Here is a 16,815-nt window from a genome sequence, read left to right as displayed (position 1 = left end):
ATTTGATGGGCCGCAATGTAAATAGTCTGTACACCATAAATCATCCCCGTAAGATGATTCTAACTCTCCAATCTGTCTAGGTTTATGTAATGTAAAGTTCTATTTTAGAGTGTACAGCCTATTTTCATTGCTGCCCATCAAATCGACGGTTTGGACCATCCTACGTATTTGGACACATCACGCGCGCACATCAATTAATGAACGGTTTAGACCTATTTACCGTTGTGTACCATTTATTTACGTTGTGGCCCTTCTAAAAAATATTGGACTTCACGCGCACACATCATATAAAATCTCTAGAGATATAATGGGAGTTATTATATCATTTTGTTGGGTTTTGTTTAGGAATCCAAAATGTCCTTGGGAGTTGGGAAAGTATTAGAAAGGGAAAGCAATTGTTTTTTGAGTAACAACCATGTGTGCATGTATACGTAACTGATATATTCCTCCTTTTTATTAGTTTGGACAGCCTCCTCTAGTGTATTCGTTTGGTTGCTAGGAAAAAAACAAATTCTATTGAATTTTTGTGAAAAAAGGGAGGAGACAAGCATTTATTAGACAATGGTGTCATTATGAGTTGAGAGTGAGAGAAGAGAGAGCACAATTCCCTAAAAAATTATATGGGAGACTTCCAAGGTAAAGCTGATGTTACCTTGGATTTTTGTTTTTTACTAGCAACCAAAAGACGGCGGGGCTCTCCAAAGTTTAAAAAGGGACAATATATCATTTCCCCACGTATATGTATATCATATAGTTTCCATGTGGTGGTCGGCACATTGTTGCAGCAACACCTTTGACTATGATTTTTGATCCAACAACGGCCAACTTTTTTCAGAGTCCACGGTGGGATCAGATACCAAAGAGACTCTTGTGCACCTTTGTCAGATAATTTAACTATATAATGACAAGAAAATCATAGACAATATGAAATAATACCTGGCATGATAATGTCTTTCTTATCAAAAAGTTGTCTTTATTACTAATCAAAAAACAAAAAAAAGGTTAGTCTTTATTTTGGCCTAAAGATATGTGGCCCTTCCAACTCACAGAAATGATCCCTATGCTCGTTTTTTTATATTGGCACTCCTCTCTTTACGTATACGTAACACTTTCATTGGCAACAACACTTACATTACGTGAGGGTCACTGCAACTCTCTCTTTCATTGTTTCTTTAATTGATGATTAATTTTTCTAATCACATGTATGTTGATTGCGACATATGAGGATCATCAGATCAATGGCAATAAGTCCAAATTGAAGAAGCTTTCATATAGAATATCTAGGAAGAATGCTTTGAGTAGGATATTCAATTAATTGAGATTCAAAAGCTGAAACTTAACCTCAATCTCCTCTCTATTTTTTCCCTTTTTCTCCTTTTTTTTCTCTATTCAATTTAAAATATCAAAAATGCCATTAATATTCAAACCATAGGAAGCTTCCATTAACAACCCTTTCACTAAATTTTGGAAGGAAGAAGAATTTAACTTTCGAAAGTGAACCTTCTTCCCAACTAGGAAGCTTCCGTGAACATTGGTTTACATAACCAACCAAAAAAGTTTATATAAATACTAGCATTCTTGGCCCATGCTATGCATGGGTATAAAATAATGGGCCCTACCCATAAAAAATGAAGTGTAAAATAGTGGGCCCACCTTATACATGAGCTTGGGTGGAGATGAGGTAAAATGGTGGGCCCACCTTATATATGAGTTTGGCAGAAGTTGGTGGACCCACTATCAAAACATGGGTGGAGATGAGGGGTCCACTCAAGGTAATAAAATGGTGGGCTCGAGCATATGCATGGGTATGGTTGAAGATGGTGGGTCCTAAAAAAACGAAACATTAGATGTAAAATGGTGAGCCCTACCCATGCTATGTACAGGTGTAAAGTGATAGGCCTCACCTTATCAAAACATGTGTTGTAAAATGATGGACCCTACTCATGCTATGCATTAAGTATAAAAAAATTTACCATAGAAAAAATTCCATTAAACATTCTCCGTGTAAAGGGTTTTCCAATAAAAAAATTTCTTGGAAAGAAAAGGTATGACAGTGCAAAAAGAGTCCTTATATAGAATAAGCCCATGTGGTCTAGTATTTTTTTCAAAAAGTATTGTACGGCTTAGACCATAAGATGATCCAGACCATTCATTTGTTGGGCCACAACATAAATACGTTGTGCCCCAAAAATCATTTCCATAGAATGATCCCAACACTCATAAAGTTTCCATAATATGCAGTTCTTCTGTAGATTGGAGGGCTAGGATCATCCTCTGGAAAGGGAGTGCGTTCACTTGGAAATCCCGTTTTGGAAGTGGCCTAAAACAAATTTTATTCTCATTTTTTAGTGTAAATTTTGTTTTTACGCTCATTTTAAGGAGCTAAAATATAGTATTTGAAGTTGACATACTGTGAGGACACGACCAATCTGGTAAAGGCAAAAAAAGGGTATGGGACCTAAAAATTGGTACGTGGGTGTCACTTGCCATGGAGAATGGAAAGCCAACAGCTATCAAAAGTTTTTATATGATGAAAGGCCTTATAGTCCATTATTTTTCAAAGGGAAGATTGTTAAAAATATGCAAACATTTTATAGTCCATTATTTTTCAAAGGGAAAATTGTTAAAAATATACAAACATTTGCTTAAATTGTCAATCAAGGGTAGAGTTGTAAAATTGTAAAAAAGGGGTTGTCAGGCACTTTTATAGTGCTTTTAGGACAAGAATACCCTCTTGCTTTTCCCTCCACCTTTTAGCTCTGATCCCATGCACTTTTCACCTACCCCTTTTCACCTTTTACCTTTTTCTTCCCCAAAGCCCAAGCCATCCAAACGTAAAAAACTCCATTGAAGGACTTTTCACCTACCCAAGCTAAAACCTAGATTAAGTACATTTACAGGATTGTAAAATTCAAATTTTATCTTATAGAGTCCAGGTTTTATCTTATAAAATCTGAGTTTTTATATGGTGTAAGCCCTTATAGTACCATATCTTCCACAAAGTACTGTACGGACAACACTATAGGATGATCCAAGCTGTCCATGTGATGGGCCATAACGTAAATAAGTTGTGTCCAAAATATCATTTATGTAGGATGATCCCAACCCTCTGATCTATAGAGGAACTGCATAATATGGAAACCTATGTTTATCGGAGGGCTAGGATCATCCTACATAAATTATTCTTGTGCCACAACCTATTTACGTTGAGTTCCATCACATGGACGGTTTGGATCATCCTATGATGTTGTCTGTACAGTACTTTGTGAAAAACATGGTACTATAAGGGCTGACACCATATAAAAACTCATAAAATCTAAGTTTTAGCCTATTAAATCTACGATTTTACATGTATCCACACTCTCTCTTTCTCTTTCTTTCTATAGAAGAGGGAGAGGCACGAATGCCCACTTATACATGGACAATACTTTCTCATCGCATCATGTACACTTTATTTGTATACACGTGAGAAATAATATTTCCTCTCGGTCATGATAATGAGACTCAATACCTTATCAAGCACTTTTTTGATTGGTTGTAGATAGCAGGGAATTATAACAGCCTATGACATCACAATAGTCAAACGCAAGTTACGGTAAGGAATGCCATTATCAGATCAAGGAAGGGTACATGTCATTTCATTATAATGTATATAAATATGCAGAGTATACTTTATTGAGAGAGAGAGTGAAAGTTAAGTATCTAGAGAATACATATACATTCATACACACACACACGAAGTTGATTTCTACACCACCATGGTTTGATAATTGCACTGCATAGCAGCATAAGTATTATTGTAAAAGCTGTTCAAATCTAAATAAAAGTCTAAAACAATCGAAACCGCTATTTATACACTTGGAACCATAATTTAGACTCTTGGAACCACTATTTAATCAATCGAAACCACTAAATTGTGGTTCCGATTGTATACATATTGATTATGAGTACCTAAACCACTATTAATACACTTATGATCACTTTTGAAACCAATAAAATACTATTACAACCCTTATTTACACACTTGGAACCACTATTTAATCAATTGAAATCACTAAATTGTGGTTCCGAGGTTTACATCTGATTGTATACATACTGATTATGAGTACCTAAACCACTATTAATACACTTATAATCACTTTTGGAACTACTGAAATACTATTACAACCCCTATTTACACTCTTGGAACCACTATTTAATCAATCGAAACCACTAAATTGTGGTTCTGATGTCTAAATAATGGTTCCGATTGTATACATACTGATTATGAGTACCTGAGTTACTATTAATACACACATTATCACTTTTGCAACCTTCGAAACCAATAAATTGTGGTTCCGAGGTCTACATAATGTTTCTGATTGTATGCATACTGATTATGAATACCTAAACCACTATTAATACACTTATGATCACTTTTGGAACCAATAAAATACTATTACAATGTATGAACCCCTAATTACATTGTTGGAACCATAATTTATACTCTTGGAACCACTATTTAATCAATCGAAACCACTAAATTGTGGTTCCGAGGTCTACATAATGGTTTCAATTGTATACATACTGTCCCAAGCCACTATTAATACACACATTATCACTTTTGCAACCTTCGAAACCACTAAATTGTGGTTCTAATGTCTACATAATGGCTCAAACTGTATAAATTGGTTGTTCTTAGTGTCAAATTAGAGTACTCTATCTTTGATAATGTTTATAACCATTGAACCATTGAGAGAGAGAGAGAGAGAGAGGTCAAAACATACAGGTAACCAAACAAAGACACCATTGTAAATAGGATGAAAATAAACAAAATCACAAAAAACATAAAAACATAAAAACATAAAAAGAACATCTAAAACCTAAGCAAATGGAGGAGAATGAACCTACCGGAGCACCCAAATCAAACTAAAGAGAACCAATGGATTTTTTTTTCTTTTCAAATGGCAATGGCAATGGCAATGGCAATGGAGTTTTTAACGTATGGATTGGCAAGCTTCAATGGAGTTTCATGAAGTTTCTCACGTTTGGGATAGCTTGGGGAAGAAGAAGGTAAAGGGTGGAGGGAAAATGAAGGTGGGTATTCTTGTCCTAACAGCTCTATAAAAGTACAGGACAACCCTTCTTTTACAATTTTTCAAAAGTTACCTTTGATTGACAATTTCGGCAAATGTTTGCATTTTTTTAACAATTTTCCCTTTTTCAAACAATACCGTACGGCCCACACAATAGGATGATCCAAACCGTCCATAAAATGGGACACAACATAAATAGGTTGTGCCCCAAAAATCATTTCCTTAGGTTGATCTTAACCATATGATCTATAGAGGGTTAGGATCAATGCTCTAATGTGCGGTCCCTCGATAGAAAGACAACTGAGCCGACTCAGGACTTGAGTTCACATGAGTTTTTATGCTTACAAAAATAATAATAAAAAAGTCCGGTTTCACTTGGGTCGGGTTGCGCAAACCCTCAACCCGAACCCGACCTGAACAAACCCGGGTTGGGACAACTCAATCCAAATATGACCCGACTTTTTCCCAGGTTGAACCTGACCCGAGTTGCACCCCTAACTTCGATCAGATTAACACAACTCATAGAGTTAATGGCCATGCGGTGGAAAATGATGTGCTAAAAATCCATGACTTGGAACTTTATATAGGCCAAAAAATTAACTTCACTAAGGGATTGAACGGTCTATAAAAGAAATGCAAGACATAGAAAAGTAAAAGGTCAGCCATACAACATAACAAAGGAAAAAGACACCCCTCTTTATTTTATCCTTCTTTAATTAGTTGTTAAAAGCTGTAACAAATTTAGTTATCAACAGCCAATCAGAATATGTTTACTAAAAAGGGATCAGATATCATTTACCTATGACAAGAAGGAAAAAGTTAATGAAGAGTATGACTGTATATATCAACAAGATAAGAAGCTTGCATCTCTTCTTTTCTATTAAATTCAATTGAGACTCCATTTTTACAACAATGCTTATCAACCAACTTCTATCTCAAGAAGAAGCACCAGATACTTCATTGACATCAGTTCTAGTTGTGTTGGGCTTGTAACCATCAAGATAATGCTGAAAGAAGTAAGAAAGAAATCCCCAAATAGCCAGCAACATAGCCACTACTTTGACGCCATCCATCTTTTCATGAAAAAAGATCACAGCAAAAATAGGAACAACAGGCAAAGCCAATGTGCTAATGACATTAGTAAAGAGAGAAGAAATCATAAAAACTAGTACCACAGAACTAACAGTGCAAACCTGCCAAGACACAGCAGTCCATACCAAGGTCATTATATAAGACACCTTCCCCTTCTCAAACCCCTCCATCTCACCTTTCAAACTCCTCCATTCGCGGCTGGCGAAAAGACCCACCACACAAGCACAAGAGGCGACGGCGGATGTGTAGAATTGCATTACAAAGATCACATAAAAGGTCTCCTTCTTGAGAACCTTTTGGAAGGAAAGCTGTGTGAGTGAGAGCCATAGAGAGTATGTAGCTGATGCACCTAAGGTGAATAAGAATCCCGCCACATGCTTTCCTGTAGAGGCTCCGGTGGGGTCTGCAGAGTCCGATTGGATGGCTAGGAGGGAGGCAGATAAGGAGAGGAGAACTACAGAATTGAGTATGAGAGGTGTGAACTTCTGGGAATTGAAGTAGTAGGAGAAGAACGCGTTAAAGGCCAATTGCGTCGCGCAGAGAAGTGAGTATGTAGAGACAGGGAGGTACAAGAGGCCATATGAATACATAACATTGTCTCCAGCCATGAGTAGGCCAAGGGAGACGTAGAGGAAGGCGAGAGTGGTGACAGAAGGAGTGGTGGTGATTGTAGTTGATGTGGTGGGGGAGCGGAAAAGGAAGAGAGGGAGGAGGAGAATTGGGAAGCCTGCGGTTTGGACGAGTGTGGCCATCCATATGCTATTTCCACCCTTGTCGTAGTAGAATCTCCCGAGGAGAGTGCCTGCGGATTGACCGGAGATAAGAAAGGCAATGTTAAGGGCCACTAGGATCCACCATTGTGAGTGTCTGAGATTTGGCTGTAGTTGTTGGTTGATGGGAGTTGCATCTTTGGATGAGTTTGGTGCTTGGACTTCTTGGAGGGGGGAAGATCAAGTAGAAAGATTAGTGTCATAGGGAGAGCCTTTGTTTTGATAATTGGCATTCCATTCTTTGATTTACACTTTTCTAATCAACTGGTTCATGCTGTTAAAATTCCCCAAAAGCTGTCGACATCCAATTAGGAAAGTGAAATTTTTAAAAAAAGTGTCATTAACCAAGTAAGGGAGTGGTCATTTTGTTTCCCATATTCAAATCTAAATTCAATATGATATGGTGAGAATTAGAAAGGTTTTAGGGATTTTCTAAGAAAGCCATAAGCTAATTTGAAATAGATGTATTGCTGTTTATAGACACTGTGAAGTAAATTGGTAGCAAGAGCTGTGAAATTCAATGAAAACCAATTTCTTTTTCTCCCAGTCTGTTTCTTCCATCTTTCGGTTGGATTTTTTTTTTTGAATGATAAAGAATTAGATTAACAGTGGGTCTGTTTACCTCTCCCTCGGGAACTCTTCTCCCCTGTAATTGACAACTTATGGAATAAAATTTGTTACCTTTTCAAAAAAGAAAGAAAGAGAATTAGATTAAAAAGAATGAGAAACCGGGGGATCAGCCCGGAGATCGAGATGATCAAATCATAATTAGATTGTTCTTTCAGTTAGAGTGTTGAAAATGATAATTAAAAGGACTGCAACAAAAATGATGGAAGTGGATGAGTTATCTTTACTACATTTAGAAATTGGAGAGGGGCAGTGCTGTGATATAACCATAACAAGCAAAAGAGCCTCATTCTTGTTTATTTCTTTTTTATGGTTAAAGAGGTGAAACCTGAAAGTGAAAATGGCTTTGAGTACTATAGGCTAAATCTTTATAGCTAATAGAGCATGTGTAAAATAAAGGAAGGAGTGCCTTTTCAAAACAAGGGAATGCAGTTCCAGTTTCTTTTCTTTATTCATTGTAATAAGAAGAGGGATGTTGGCGAGTAACTAACCTTTGATTTGAAGATGGAATTCTTGAAGCTCGCCCATGGAGAAGATGAGAGGAAGAAGAGCCTTTGTTAGGTGATATAACAGTAAGGTGTGATTTTTCTATTGTATTTTTTAGGGGAGGCCAGAGAAGTCCGAGATCTGATTCTTTTATTATTGTTGTTGTTGTTGTTGTTGTTGTTATTATTATTATTATTATTATTATTATTATTTTGAATGGGCTGATTCTTTTATTATATTTTGGTGAAAATATGTTTGAGGATTTTCAAAGTAACATGACTTCTCCACTAACAGACAACATGGTGTCATATTTTTTTTTTAATGACATAGGGTATCCCCACACCATGGTTTCAATTGTCAAAGAAAAACTAGAAAGTCCTTGTCTTTTTCTAATATGCCACTCTCTAAAGATAGTAAGAAAAAAACCGCTGATAAGCATGTTATTTTGACTAGAGAAGGTCCTCGTGTTTTTTTAACATGTCTGTTACGGTCCTGAGTGGGGGCCGCCTAGGTATCGGACTGGCTGGGACCCAGCCTGGTATGGGACAGGTTTAAAGGACCCAGCCTAATGCATTCTATCATATTTGGGGCTTTCGACGTTTTGGTTAAGTATCTAACATTTGGTATGATAGCAGCCACCACATCCCGTGTTCGAGTCACAGAAGGGGCAACTTGTGGAAAATGGCTACTTAGTAAAAAAACAGAGAGAAACCGCCTTATTGAAGTTGGCACAAAGTGGGCCACCGCGGAAGGGGCGACCTGTACAAAGGGCTACTTGGAAAAAAAGGTCATAGTGAATGTCACAGAGTGGGGCCGCCGAGGACAGCGGATGCGGAAGCATGGTGGAATGTTACGGTCCTGAGTGGGGGCCTGCCTAGGTATGGGATTGGGTGGGACCCAACATGGTATGGGACATGTTTAAAGGACCTAGCCTAAAGCGTTCCATCAGCTCTGGAGCTTTTGGTGTTGGATAGGTACCTAACAATGCCATTCTCTAAAGATAGTAAGATACAAACGCTATACACCTGCTGTATTCACTCAAATGTGGTTCAAAATCCTCTCTCCCCCACTCTCCCCCACTGAACAATATCAAAGAAATGGAATCCCCTTGCCATTGAACTGTCTTATTTCTTCTTCAAATCATCCCAGCTCTCCCCACCTCTCATCAGACTGTTTTTGTAGATCATGAATCTGAACAAGTTGTTGATTGGCATAATCCTCGAACCATTCCTCCAAAACCCAAATGTCCTTTTCTCTCAAAACCCACATACTAATAGCTATCCTTCATAATACCCATCTTTACTATTATTGCAACCTTGATTCAGATAAAGAATCAAAGTTCTTCCTAAGTCCATAGCCTCGACGAGGCTCATTCCCTATGTACGAGAGGAAAGTGTAAGTAAAGATAAGCGGTGGAAACTGTTTACCCCAAGATTGGTTGATTAGTCATCATGACTTGAAGCGGGTGCTCTGGCTAGCTGACAAAAGAGGTGGGAGTGATGCTGAAGAGAGAGGAGGGCGGTTAGAATTTTGTTGGGGTCAGGGATGTTGCATTGGATGTCGTTCAATGTGGTGGATGCTTATAGTTTACAGCTTATGGTTTATAACAATATGCATAAAACAGAGAGTAAAATGGCATTCACTGTGACAAAAAAGAAAGAACAATAAGAACAAGCAGGAAGATGGTGGTTTTATTCAAGCTCAAATGCTTGTTTATCTTTCTTTCCCATTGAAATCCAAAATTGCAAAACGTAAACCCAAAACCAATTTTCTTACAAAGTTCATTCCCTAAGCTCCCTCAAACAGTAACATTAAAGACTTCATTGGCATCACTTCTTGACAGCTTTGACTTAGAATCATCAAGATAATGCTGATAAATGTATGAAACAAACCCCCAAATAGCCAACATCATAGAGACTATCTTCACCCCATCCATCTTGTCATGGAAAAAGATCACAGCAAAAACTGGAACAACAGGCAAAGCTAAGGTGCTAATGACATTGGAAAATAGGGATGAAACCAGAAAAATCAACCCCACAACACCCACTGCAGCAATCTGCCAAGCGACAGCCGTCCAAATCAAAGTCATCAAATAAGACACCCTCCCCTTTGCAAATCCATCCATCTCCTCCCCCAAACCCCTCCATTCCCCGCTGGAAAAAAGGCCTACCACACACACACAAGTGGCAACTGCCGACGTGTAGATTTGCATTTCCAAGACCACAGAAAAGGTCTCCTTCTTCAAAACCTTCTGGAATGAAAGCTGGATAAGTGAAAGCAACAAGGAGTATGTAGCAGATGCCCCTAGGGTGCATAGAAATCCAACCACGTACTTGCCCTTGGACAATCCGGTAGGACCCGCTGACTCGGAATGGACTGCAAGGAGGATAGTGGAGAAGGTGAGCAGTACTACAGAGTTGAGTATGAGGGAGGTGAACTTCTGAGAATTGAGGAAGTAGGAGAAGAACACATTAAAGGCCAATTGGCTTGCACATATGAGAGAATATGTCGAGACGGGGAGGTATAAGAGCCCATATGAATACATCAGGTTGTCGCCTCCGACAATTAGGCCAAGGGAGATATAGATGAATGCAACTTTGGCTACAGGTGGTGGGGTTATGGAAGGGGTGGAGGAACGAAAGGCGAAGAGGGGGAGGAGGAGGAGTGGAAATGCTGCAGATTGGACAAGTGTCGCCATCCATTTGCTATTTCCGCCTTTGTCATAGTAGAATCTCCCAAGTAGAGTTGCTACGGATTGGCCGACGAGAAGAAAGACGATGTTGATGATCACCAAGAGCCACCATTTCCAGTGTTTCAGTCTACCGGGCAATGGCTGGTTAATGACAGTTCCATCTTTGGGTGAGCTTGGTTCTTGGGCATCTAGCAGTGGCAATAACATAAAGAAATAAGAGAGGATTACGGTCTTTAAGATCAGATAATGAGGCCCTTACTAGTGTAATGTAAAGAAGAAACTGTACAATACATTAATTGTAAGAAAAGGAGAAATCATACACATACGGATTTCAAAAAATATAACAGATCAAATAAGTAATGAATCAATTAGAGATTAATTGGGCAGACCATCCGGATACAATATCTTGAAAACTTTGATGTTTTGTGCGTGATTAGAAATGGCCTCTCCTTATCACATCGAGAGTATATGTAGTCCTAAGTTTGTGGGTGGATGCATTGGACTTGAGACAAGAAGAAGATCAGAGCACAAAACTGATATAACAGAAATAAAGATAAGATGATGTTACTATGGGATGTAGTTATGTAAGACTATTGATGATATTGAAAGTGGGTGTTGACATCAGCAAGACCCAAACAGAGCATCCAATAGCCACCACTGTGGAGATGGCATGGACTGAAATCACTGTTATAAAAAAACCTTAACCGTTGGATAGGTCGTCCACGGATGATGAGTTTAGAAAAGCAATAGAGCAATGGTCCAGAGAGTGTAAAATTTCTCCACTCGGTTAGGATTGTCCAATTCGAGTGGGTTTTGGGCTACGGCATCTCCACGGCAGACTAACTATATGAACTGTCCAGATCGTGCTGGAGTTAAGCAGATGGGTCCAAAACCCTACATTTCTCATGGGAACTCTCCTGTAAGAGTATCTCATGGTATCACTAATCAAAACAACATGATCATGAAGCTTTTAGGGTGTGGTGCTTAGTACTTACAGCCACCAAATTCCCCCACTTGAGAATTTAGGCAATTAAATTTACAATTAACTAATCAAGGCTTATTGAACCCTTTGATGGAACTACATATTGCAGCTCAAGTTAAATTTCAACCCAAGAGCTCTGACAGTCTTATTGTCACAGTTTGAGAAGTTGTAAATTGTAAACATTCACAGGTTAAGGAAATTCAGATTTCTGAACATAAGATAATAGCGTTCTGTTGATTAATTAGCGGTTAATTAATGTAAGTACAGGTCAGCTATTTCCAAGAGAATGTTCCAAGGAGATAAAAAAAAGGTTTTTTCTCATTGATTGGTGGAAGCTTGTTAGTGGTGAGTCACTAAGGTTTTCTGGGATTTGTTAGACAAGCAATAGGAACATAAGATAATAGCGTTCTGTTGATTAATTAGTGGTTAATTAATGTAAGTACAGGTCAGCTATTTCCAAGAGAATGTTCCAAGGAGATTAAAAAAAGGTTTTTTCTCTTTGATTGGTGGAAGCTTGTTAGTGGTGAGTCACTAAGGTCTTCTGGGATTTGTTAGCCAAGCAATAGGAACATAAGATAATAGCGTTCTGTTGATTAATTAGTGGTTAATTAATGTAAGTACAGGTCAGCTATTTCCAAAAGAATGTTCCAAGGAGATAAAAAAAAGGTTTTTTCTCTTTGATTGGTGGAAGCTTGTTAGTGGTGAGTCACTAAGGTCTTCTGGGATTTGTTAGCCAAGAAATAGGAACATAAGATAATAGCGTTCTGTTGATTAATTAGTGGTTAATTAATGTGAGTACAGGTCAGCTATTTCCAAGAGAATGTTCCAAGGAGATAAAAAAAAAGGTTTTTTCTCTTTGATTGGTGGAAGCTTGTTAGTGGTGAGTCACTAAGGTTTTCTGGGATTTGTTAGCCAAGCAATAGGGCAAGGTGATTGTAGATGAGCACCCATGTCACAATCTCATTGGAAGATGGATGGAAACTAATGCTCTCTATTTGATTAGTAGAAGCTTAAAAGTGGTATCAGATATAAGTTATTGGGCATCGTAAAGGAAAGCAGTAAACTATTAACCTAGTGGATTAAAATCCATCTTTTAATTCTTTTTGGAGCATGAGGAGCTGGAGAAGGTGTGGGTTTTTGTTTTGTTTTTTGGGCTTGGTAAGAAAAATCTATTGAAAAGAAAAGGAGAAAAGATGCAACAATTCTATACATGGAGGGAAAACATAGACCAACAAAGGAGGGCCGAGAAGAGGAAAAGATAGACCTTGGTGAAACCTCTGACATATGAAGAACAACAGAGGACAAGAACATTTGTCTCCCCTCTATGTCTTTGTTGATCAAAAAATAGTGAAATCCCATCTGTTATATGTTTGATTGTGTTTCTTTTGTAAACTCCTCTTGGGGCTTCATTAGACCTGGACCAAGTGAATATAAAGTCATGACCTGTTTTACGTTAGGGCGATGATAAATTTGCACCCCTGTAGGATAATTCGCACCCCTTTAAAGGAGGGTATGCGCAGACTTTAACGCTTTTTGACGTCAATTCACGTCAAAGGGGGGGGGGGGCGAATTATCCTACAGGGGGTGCAAATTTATCATCACCCTTTACTTTATTGTTGTTTGGCAAGCTTTGATACAGAAGGAGAAGAATCAGGAAAGGAATATAGGGTATCAGAATCATATATCAAAAACTTTCTCTTTTCAATGGTTAAAGTTAAATGGGCTCTCAGAACTTTTGGGTTTCTTGGAAAACCAATAAATTGAGAATTTTTTAGCTGGGTTTCTTTTGTAAACTCTTTTTGAGACAGCAATAGATTAAGACAAAAGTGAATATAATGTTTTGCCCTGTTTAAAGTTACTGTTGTTTGGCAACCTTTGATATCAGAAGGACAAGAATCAGGAAACTAATATAGGTGGTTATCAGAATCATATTTCAAAACTTCCTCCTCTCAATGGTTGAGAAGATGGAAGTAAGTGGGCTTTCAGCACTTACTGGGTTTCTTGGATTTTTTTTGGGCTCAAAAACCAATTTCATTCCTTGGTTTTTTCTATCTAATTGAGGAGGGTAGCTACTTACCATTATTGTGGAGATGTCCCTCTTGAACCTCCTCCATGAGAGAGAGAGAGTTGGTCTGATCCCTTGATAAGCAGAGAGAGAGAGAGAGAGATTATGTTCTGGTCAGAGTAATAGTTGATCTGATCCCTTGAGAAGCAGGAGCCCCTAGTTTAAAGACTTCCATTGGTGCAATATCTCATTATCTTTTTAAAAAAGTAAATATTAGAAGAAACGGGAGATGATATTTTCACCCTGCATTGCATTACGTGCAAACCCATTATAACCTGATTTGACATCAAAAGTAGGTACTTTATGTCAAATCACGTTATCAGGAGAGCGTGCAAGTAATTCAGTGGGTGAAAATATCATCACATGAAGAAAGTCACCTTTACAATTCTTCATAAAAATTATACTTATTCGGCTCCACTTCTGCCTTGTTTACATGATTGGATGCATTGACCCTTTATTTTGGCCAAACAGAAAAGCTAAAATAGGCCGGGTCGCTATATATGTTCTACAAGATTAATATCTTGATTTCACATATTCCTCCTTTTCTTTTTCATCCTCAGTGATTTTTACTTTAGTAAATGCACATTGTAAAGAATAAGAGCCAAGTGGGGAATTTCATCGAACAAGAGGCGTGCAGACTTGATAATTCCGAGCCTGCATAAAAAGTCGCCATCTTGTGCCAAGGAAGTTGTTGGTTTAGAGACTAAGTGAAGTCATTTGAGGCGGCTTCTCTTTCAAGTCAGCCAATACGGCAAAGTTGGTATCCTTGTCTTCTCGTGTTTTTCGTGAGTAGGAAGGCGTCCATTGTATCTCCGAATTGATGAAACATTGCACAGATGTATTGTGATCGAGGGATATCATGATCATGATACTGCCATACTAAATGGATGACCATGATCATGATCGTTCGATCACAGATTGACAATGGTTGCGATCAAAACATAAGGAGCTCCTTTTTAATTGGTAGACTTTTGGATAATGAAGTTTTACAAGATCAATGATTTTGATTTCACATACGTGTTTCTTTGCCGGGCCAAAAAATTGCCTCCTATCATTAAGGATATCAACGGATCCACCTATGTCTTAGTCACAATCCATTCAAATCTCTTATCAGTCAGATCGGATTCGGAGTATTCTTTGGATCCTACATCCTTGTCTTGGTTACGATCCATTTCAAATCGGATTGTTTTCCATTGGAATGTCTTAGTAGGTTTCTACTTGTATTTTACACAGTTAAAATTCTCATGAGATGTTAAATGCAAACGTGACAGATAGTTGCGAGAGTGAGCTGTGATTCAGTGGGCTATAGACTTAAGGTCAATTGTTAGAGAAGGAAGAGAAGAGGGTGACTTAAAACTTGAGAGAGATTAACAGATGCATATGGCTTATTTCTACTAGGGAAATGATAAATGGGCCCCTTTTCGTCACTAGGGACACCCTGTATCAATGATTGGAGAGGGGCTGATGTACTTCACGTAAGAAGGATTATACGAATTTGATTGCCACATATAGTGCAGTTGGGTGTCCCATGTGATGAAAAGGGGCGAAATTATCATTTCCCTTTATACTAAAATACTCCTATAATATTACTTGAAGTTATAAAAAATTAGAGGGTCTTTCATAACAGAGTATAGTAAAGTGGATTTAGGACAATCCCTCGGGCTTGTAATGGGTAATAATTTCTGATCTTATGATAGGGTCCCCAAATGTGTCCATGGATACTGTAATGTATCCGGGTCTTGTCGTTTAATTTCGGATTCGGATGGTCCGTCGACGGTCCATATACATACCTAATTATGGGTGATGGCCCATCAATGATGTGATAAGTAGGCTATTGATGTCATCGACACTACCATGTTTTAATAGCTACACAAAATCAGCTTGTCTTTTCATTTTTAATTAGTTTCGAAGGACTCCCTGCAATAACGAAAGGCAGCTGTTTCAATAACAGAAGACAAGATGAGTTCGTTCTATTAACAAAAGACATGATAGTGCCAATATCAGTAGCCTATAACTATTTATAAACGAATTCTAGGGTTTCTAACTTTCTCCTCTGTAGATAGCCTCCGAGCAAAGGTGTGCGACTGCTAGGACTAGGAGGAAGAGGCGGAGAGAAGAAAAAATGGTGAAGTTTTTGAAACCAAACAAAGCGGTGCTCGTCCTTCAAGGCCGGTTCGCCGGACGGAAGGCAGTCATCGTTCGTTCCTTCGACGAAGGGACGCGAGACCGTCGTTACGGTCACTGTCTGGTGGCCGGCGTGGCCAAATATCCCAAGAAGGTAATCCGTAAGGACTCTGCCAAAAAGACCGCGAAGAAATCTCGCGTGAAAGCTTTCATAAAGCTTGTGAACTACAACCACATAATGCCCACTCGCTATACCCTAGACGTGGATTTGAAGGATGTTGTTACTGTTGATGCCCTTCAATCACGTGACAAGAAGGTGACTGCTGCTAAGGAGACAAAGGCTCGATTCCAGGAGCGTTTTAAGACTGGAAAGAACAGGTGGTTCTTCACCAAGCTCAGGTTCTAGACTATGCTGATGGAGGTCTTTTATTTAGCTCTGTTTTGATGTTTCTTTGTTGGGTTTTTTGTTTGAGGTTGTTGGGTGGGATATTTGGATCGGATTGATGGAGGAGTGAAATGGGTGTGTGTTATTTTCTAGTTTTGATGTTGGATTTTATCTGTTTAATTTGGATGCGAAATTTCTCAAATGAATTGTGGTTTTGGACGCAATTGTTACCTATAATTAGTTCCATTTGTTTGTCTTCATTTTATTTTCTGGTTGTTTTAGTAAATTTATTCTGATTATAGATTGTTGTTATTGTTGTTTTTTTTTTTTTTTGCGTGTTCATTTTTCGTATTAGTATTTATGAAGAAATGACCATTTAGGAATTATTTGACTAGGAATGGTGGAAGGTAGGTGGGGGCCTATTTTGTGGCGTTGTCATATAAAACATAGACTGGTCTTTGTGGGTTTGCGTTGTTTAGTTTAAATTTTATTTCATTAGGCTAGAATGAGGTTTCAT

At 38.3% G+C, this 16,815-nt stretch overlaps 3 protein-coding genes across 4 annotated transcripts; 1 reads left to right on the top strand and 2 right to left on the bottom strand.

Moving 5' to 3' along the window:
- Positions 1–5,882: 5,882 nt before the first annotated feature.
- LOC143876504 (putative purine permease 11) lies at positions 5,883–8,233 on the bottom strand. Its single transcript, XM_077378207.1, has 2 exons — positions 8,056–8,233; positions 5,883–7,101 (listed from the first exon to the last, which is right to left on the bottom strand). Exons 1-2 carry the CDS (start codon positions 8,090–8,092, stop codon positions 6,011–6,013), a joined length of 1,128 nt encoding a protein of 375 aa, XP_077234322.1. The 5' UTR covers positions 8,093–8,233; the 3' UTR covers positions 5,883–6,010.
- Positions 8,234–9,662: 1,429 nt separating this feature from the next.
- LOC143877191 (putative purine permease 11) lies at positions 9,663–13,946 on the bottom strand. 2 transcript variants are annotated; one of them, XM_077379086.1, is made up of 3 exons: positions 13,802–13,909; positions 12,989–13,139; positions 9,663–10,930 (listed from the first exon to the last, which is right to left on the bottom strand). In XM_077379086.1, exon 3 carries the CDS (start codon positions 10,746–10,748, stop codon positions 9,849–9,851), a length of 900 nt encoding a protein of 299 aa, XP_077235201.1. In that variant the 5' UTR covers positions 10,749–10,930; positions 12,989–13,139; positions 13,802–13,909; the 3' UTR covers positions 9,663–9,848. The 2 variants fall into 2 exon arrangements, with proteins under 2 accessions (XP_077235201.1, XP_077235200.1); XM_077379085.1 differs by lacking the exon at positions 12,989–13,139 and having other exon boundaries at positions 13,802–13,946.
- A 1,882-nt stretch (positions 13,947–15,828) lies between these two features.
- On the top strand, positions 15,829–16,558 carry LOC143877190 (large ribosomal subunit protein eL27y-like). Its single transcript, XM_077379084.1, has one exon. It carries the CDS (start codon positions 15,912–15,914, stop codon positions 16,317–16,319), a length of 408 nt encoding a protein of 135 aa, XP_077235199.1. The 5' UTR covers positions 15,829–15,911; the 3' UTR covers positions 16,320–16,558.
- Positions 16,559–16,815: the final 257 nt, after the last annotated feature.

This window comes from Tasmannia lanceolata, unplaced genomic scaffold (genome assembly GCF_043159265.1).
Source record: "Tasmannia lanceolata isolate RefF3 unplaced genomic scaffold, GAP_Taslan_0.1 ptg000005l, whole genome shotgun sequence".
NCBI lineage: Eukaryota > Viridiplantae > Streptophyta > Magnoliopsida > Canellales > Winteraceae > Tasmannia > Tasmannia lanceolata.
The sequence above is the reverse complement of the archived record's forward strand: the minus strand, read 5'-3'. Positions and strand labels throughout refer to the sequence as shown.

Bases quoted from the DNA above. Each gene is read 5' to 3' on its own strand.
- LOC143877191 (XM_077379085.1), bottom strand. From the start codon at position 13,838: ATGGAGGAGGTTCAAGAGGGACATCTCCACAATAATG. The intron at 10,931-13,801 runs GTAAGTAGCTAC...TGCCACTGCTAG, and splicing joins GGGACATCTCCACAATAATG to ATGCCCAAGAACCAAGCTCA.
- LOC143876504 (XM_077378207.1), bottom strand. From the start codon at position 8,092: ATGGGCGAGCTTCAAGAATTCCATCTTCAAATCAAAG. The intron at 7,102-8,055 runs GTTAGTTACTCG...CCCCCCTCCAAG, and splicing joins ATTCCATCTTCAAATCAAAG to AAGTCCAAGCACCAAACTCA.
- LOC143877190 (XM_077379084.1), top strand. From the start codon at position 15,912: ATGGTGAAGTTTTTGAAACCAAACAAAGCGGTGCTCGTCCTTCAAGGC.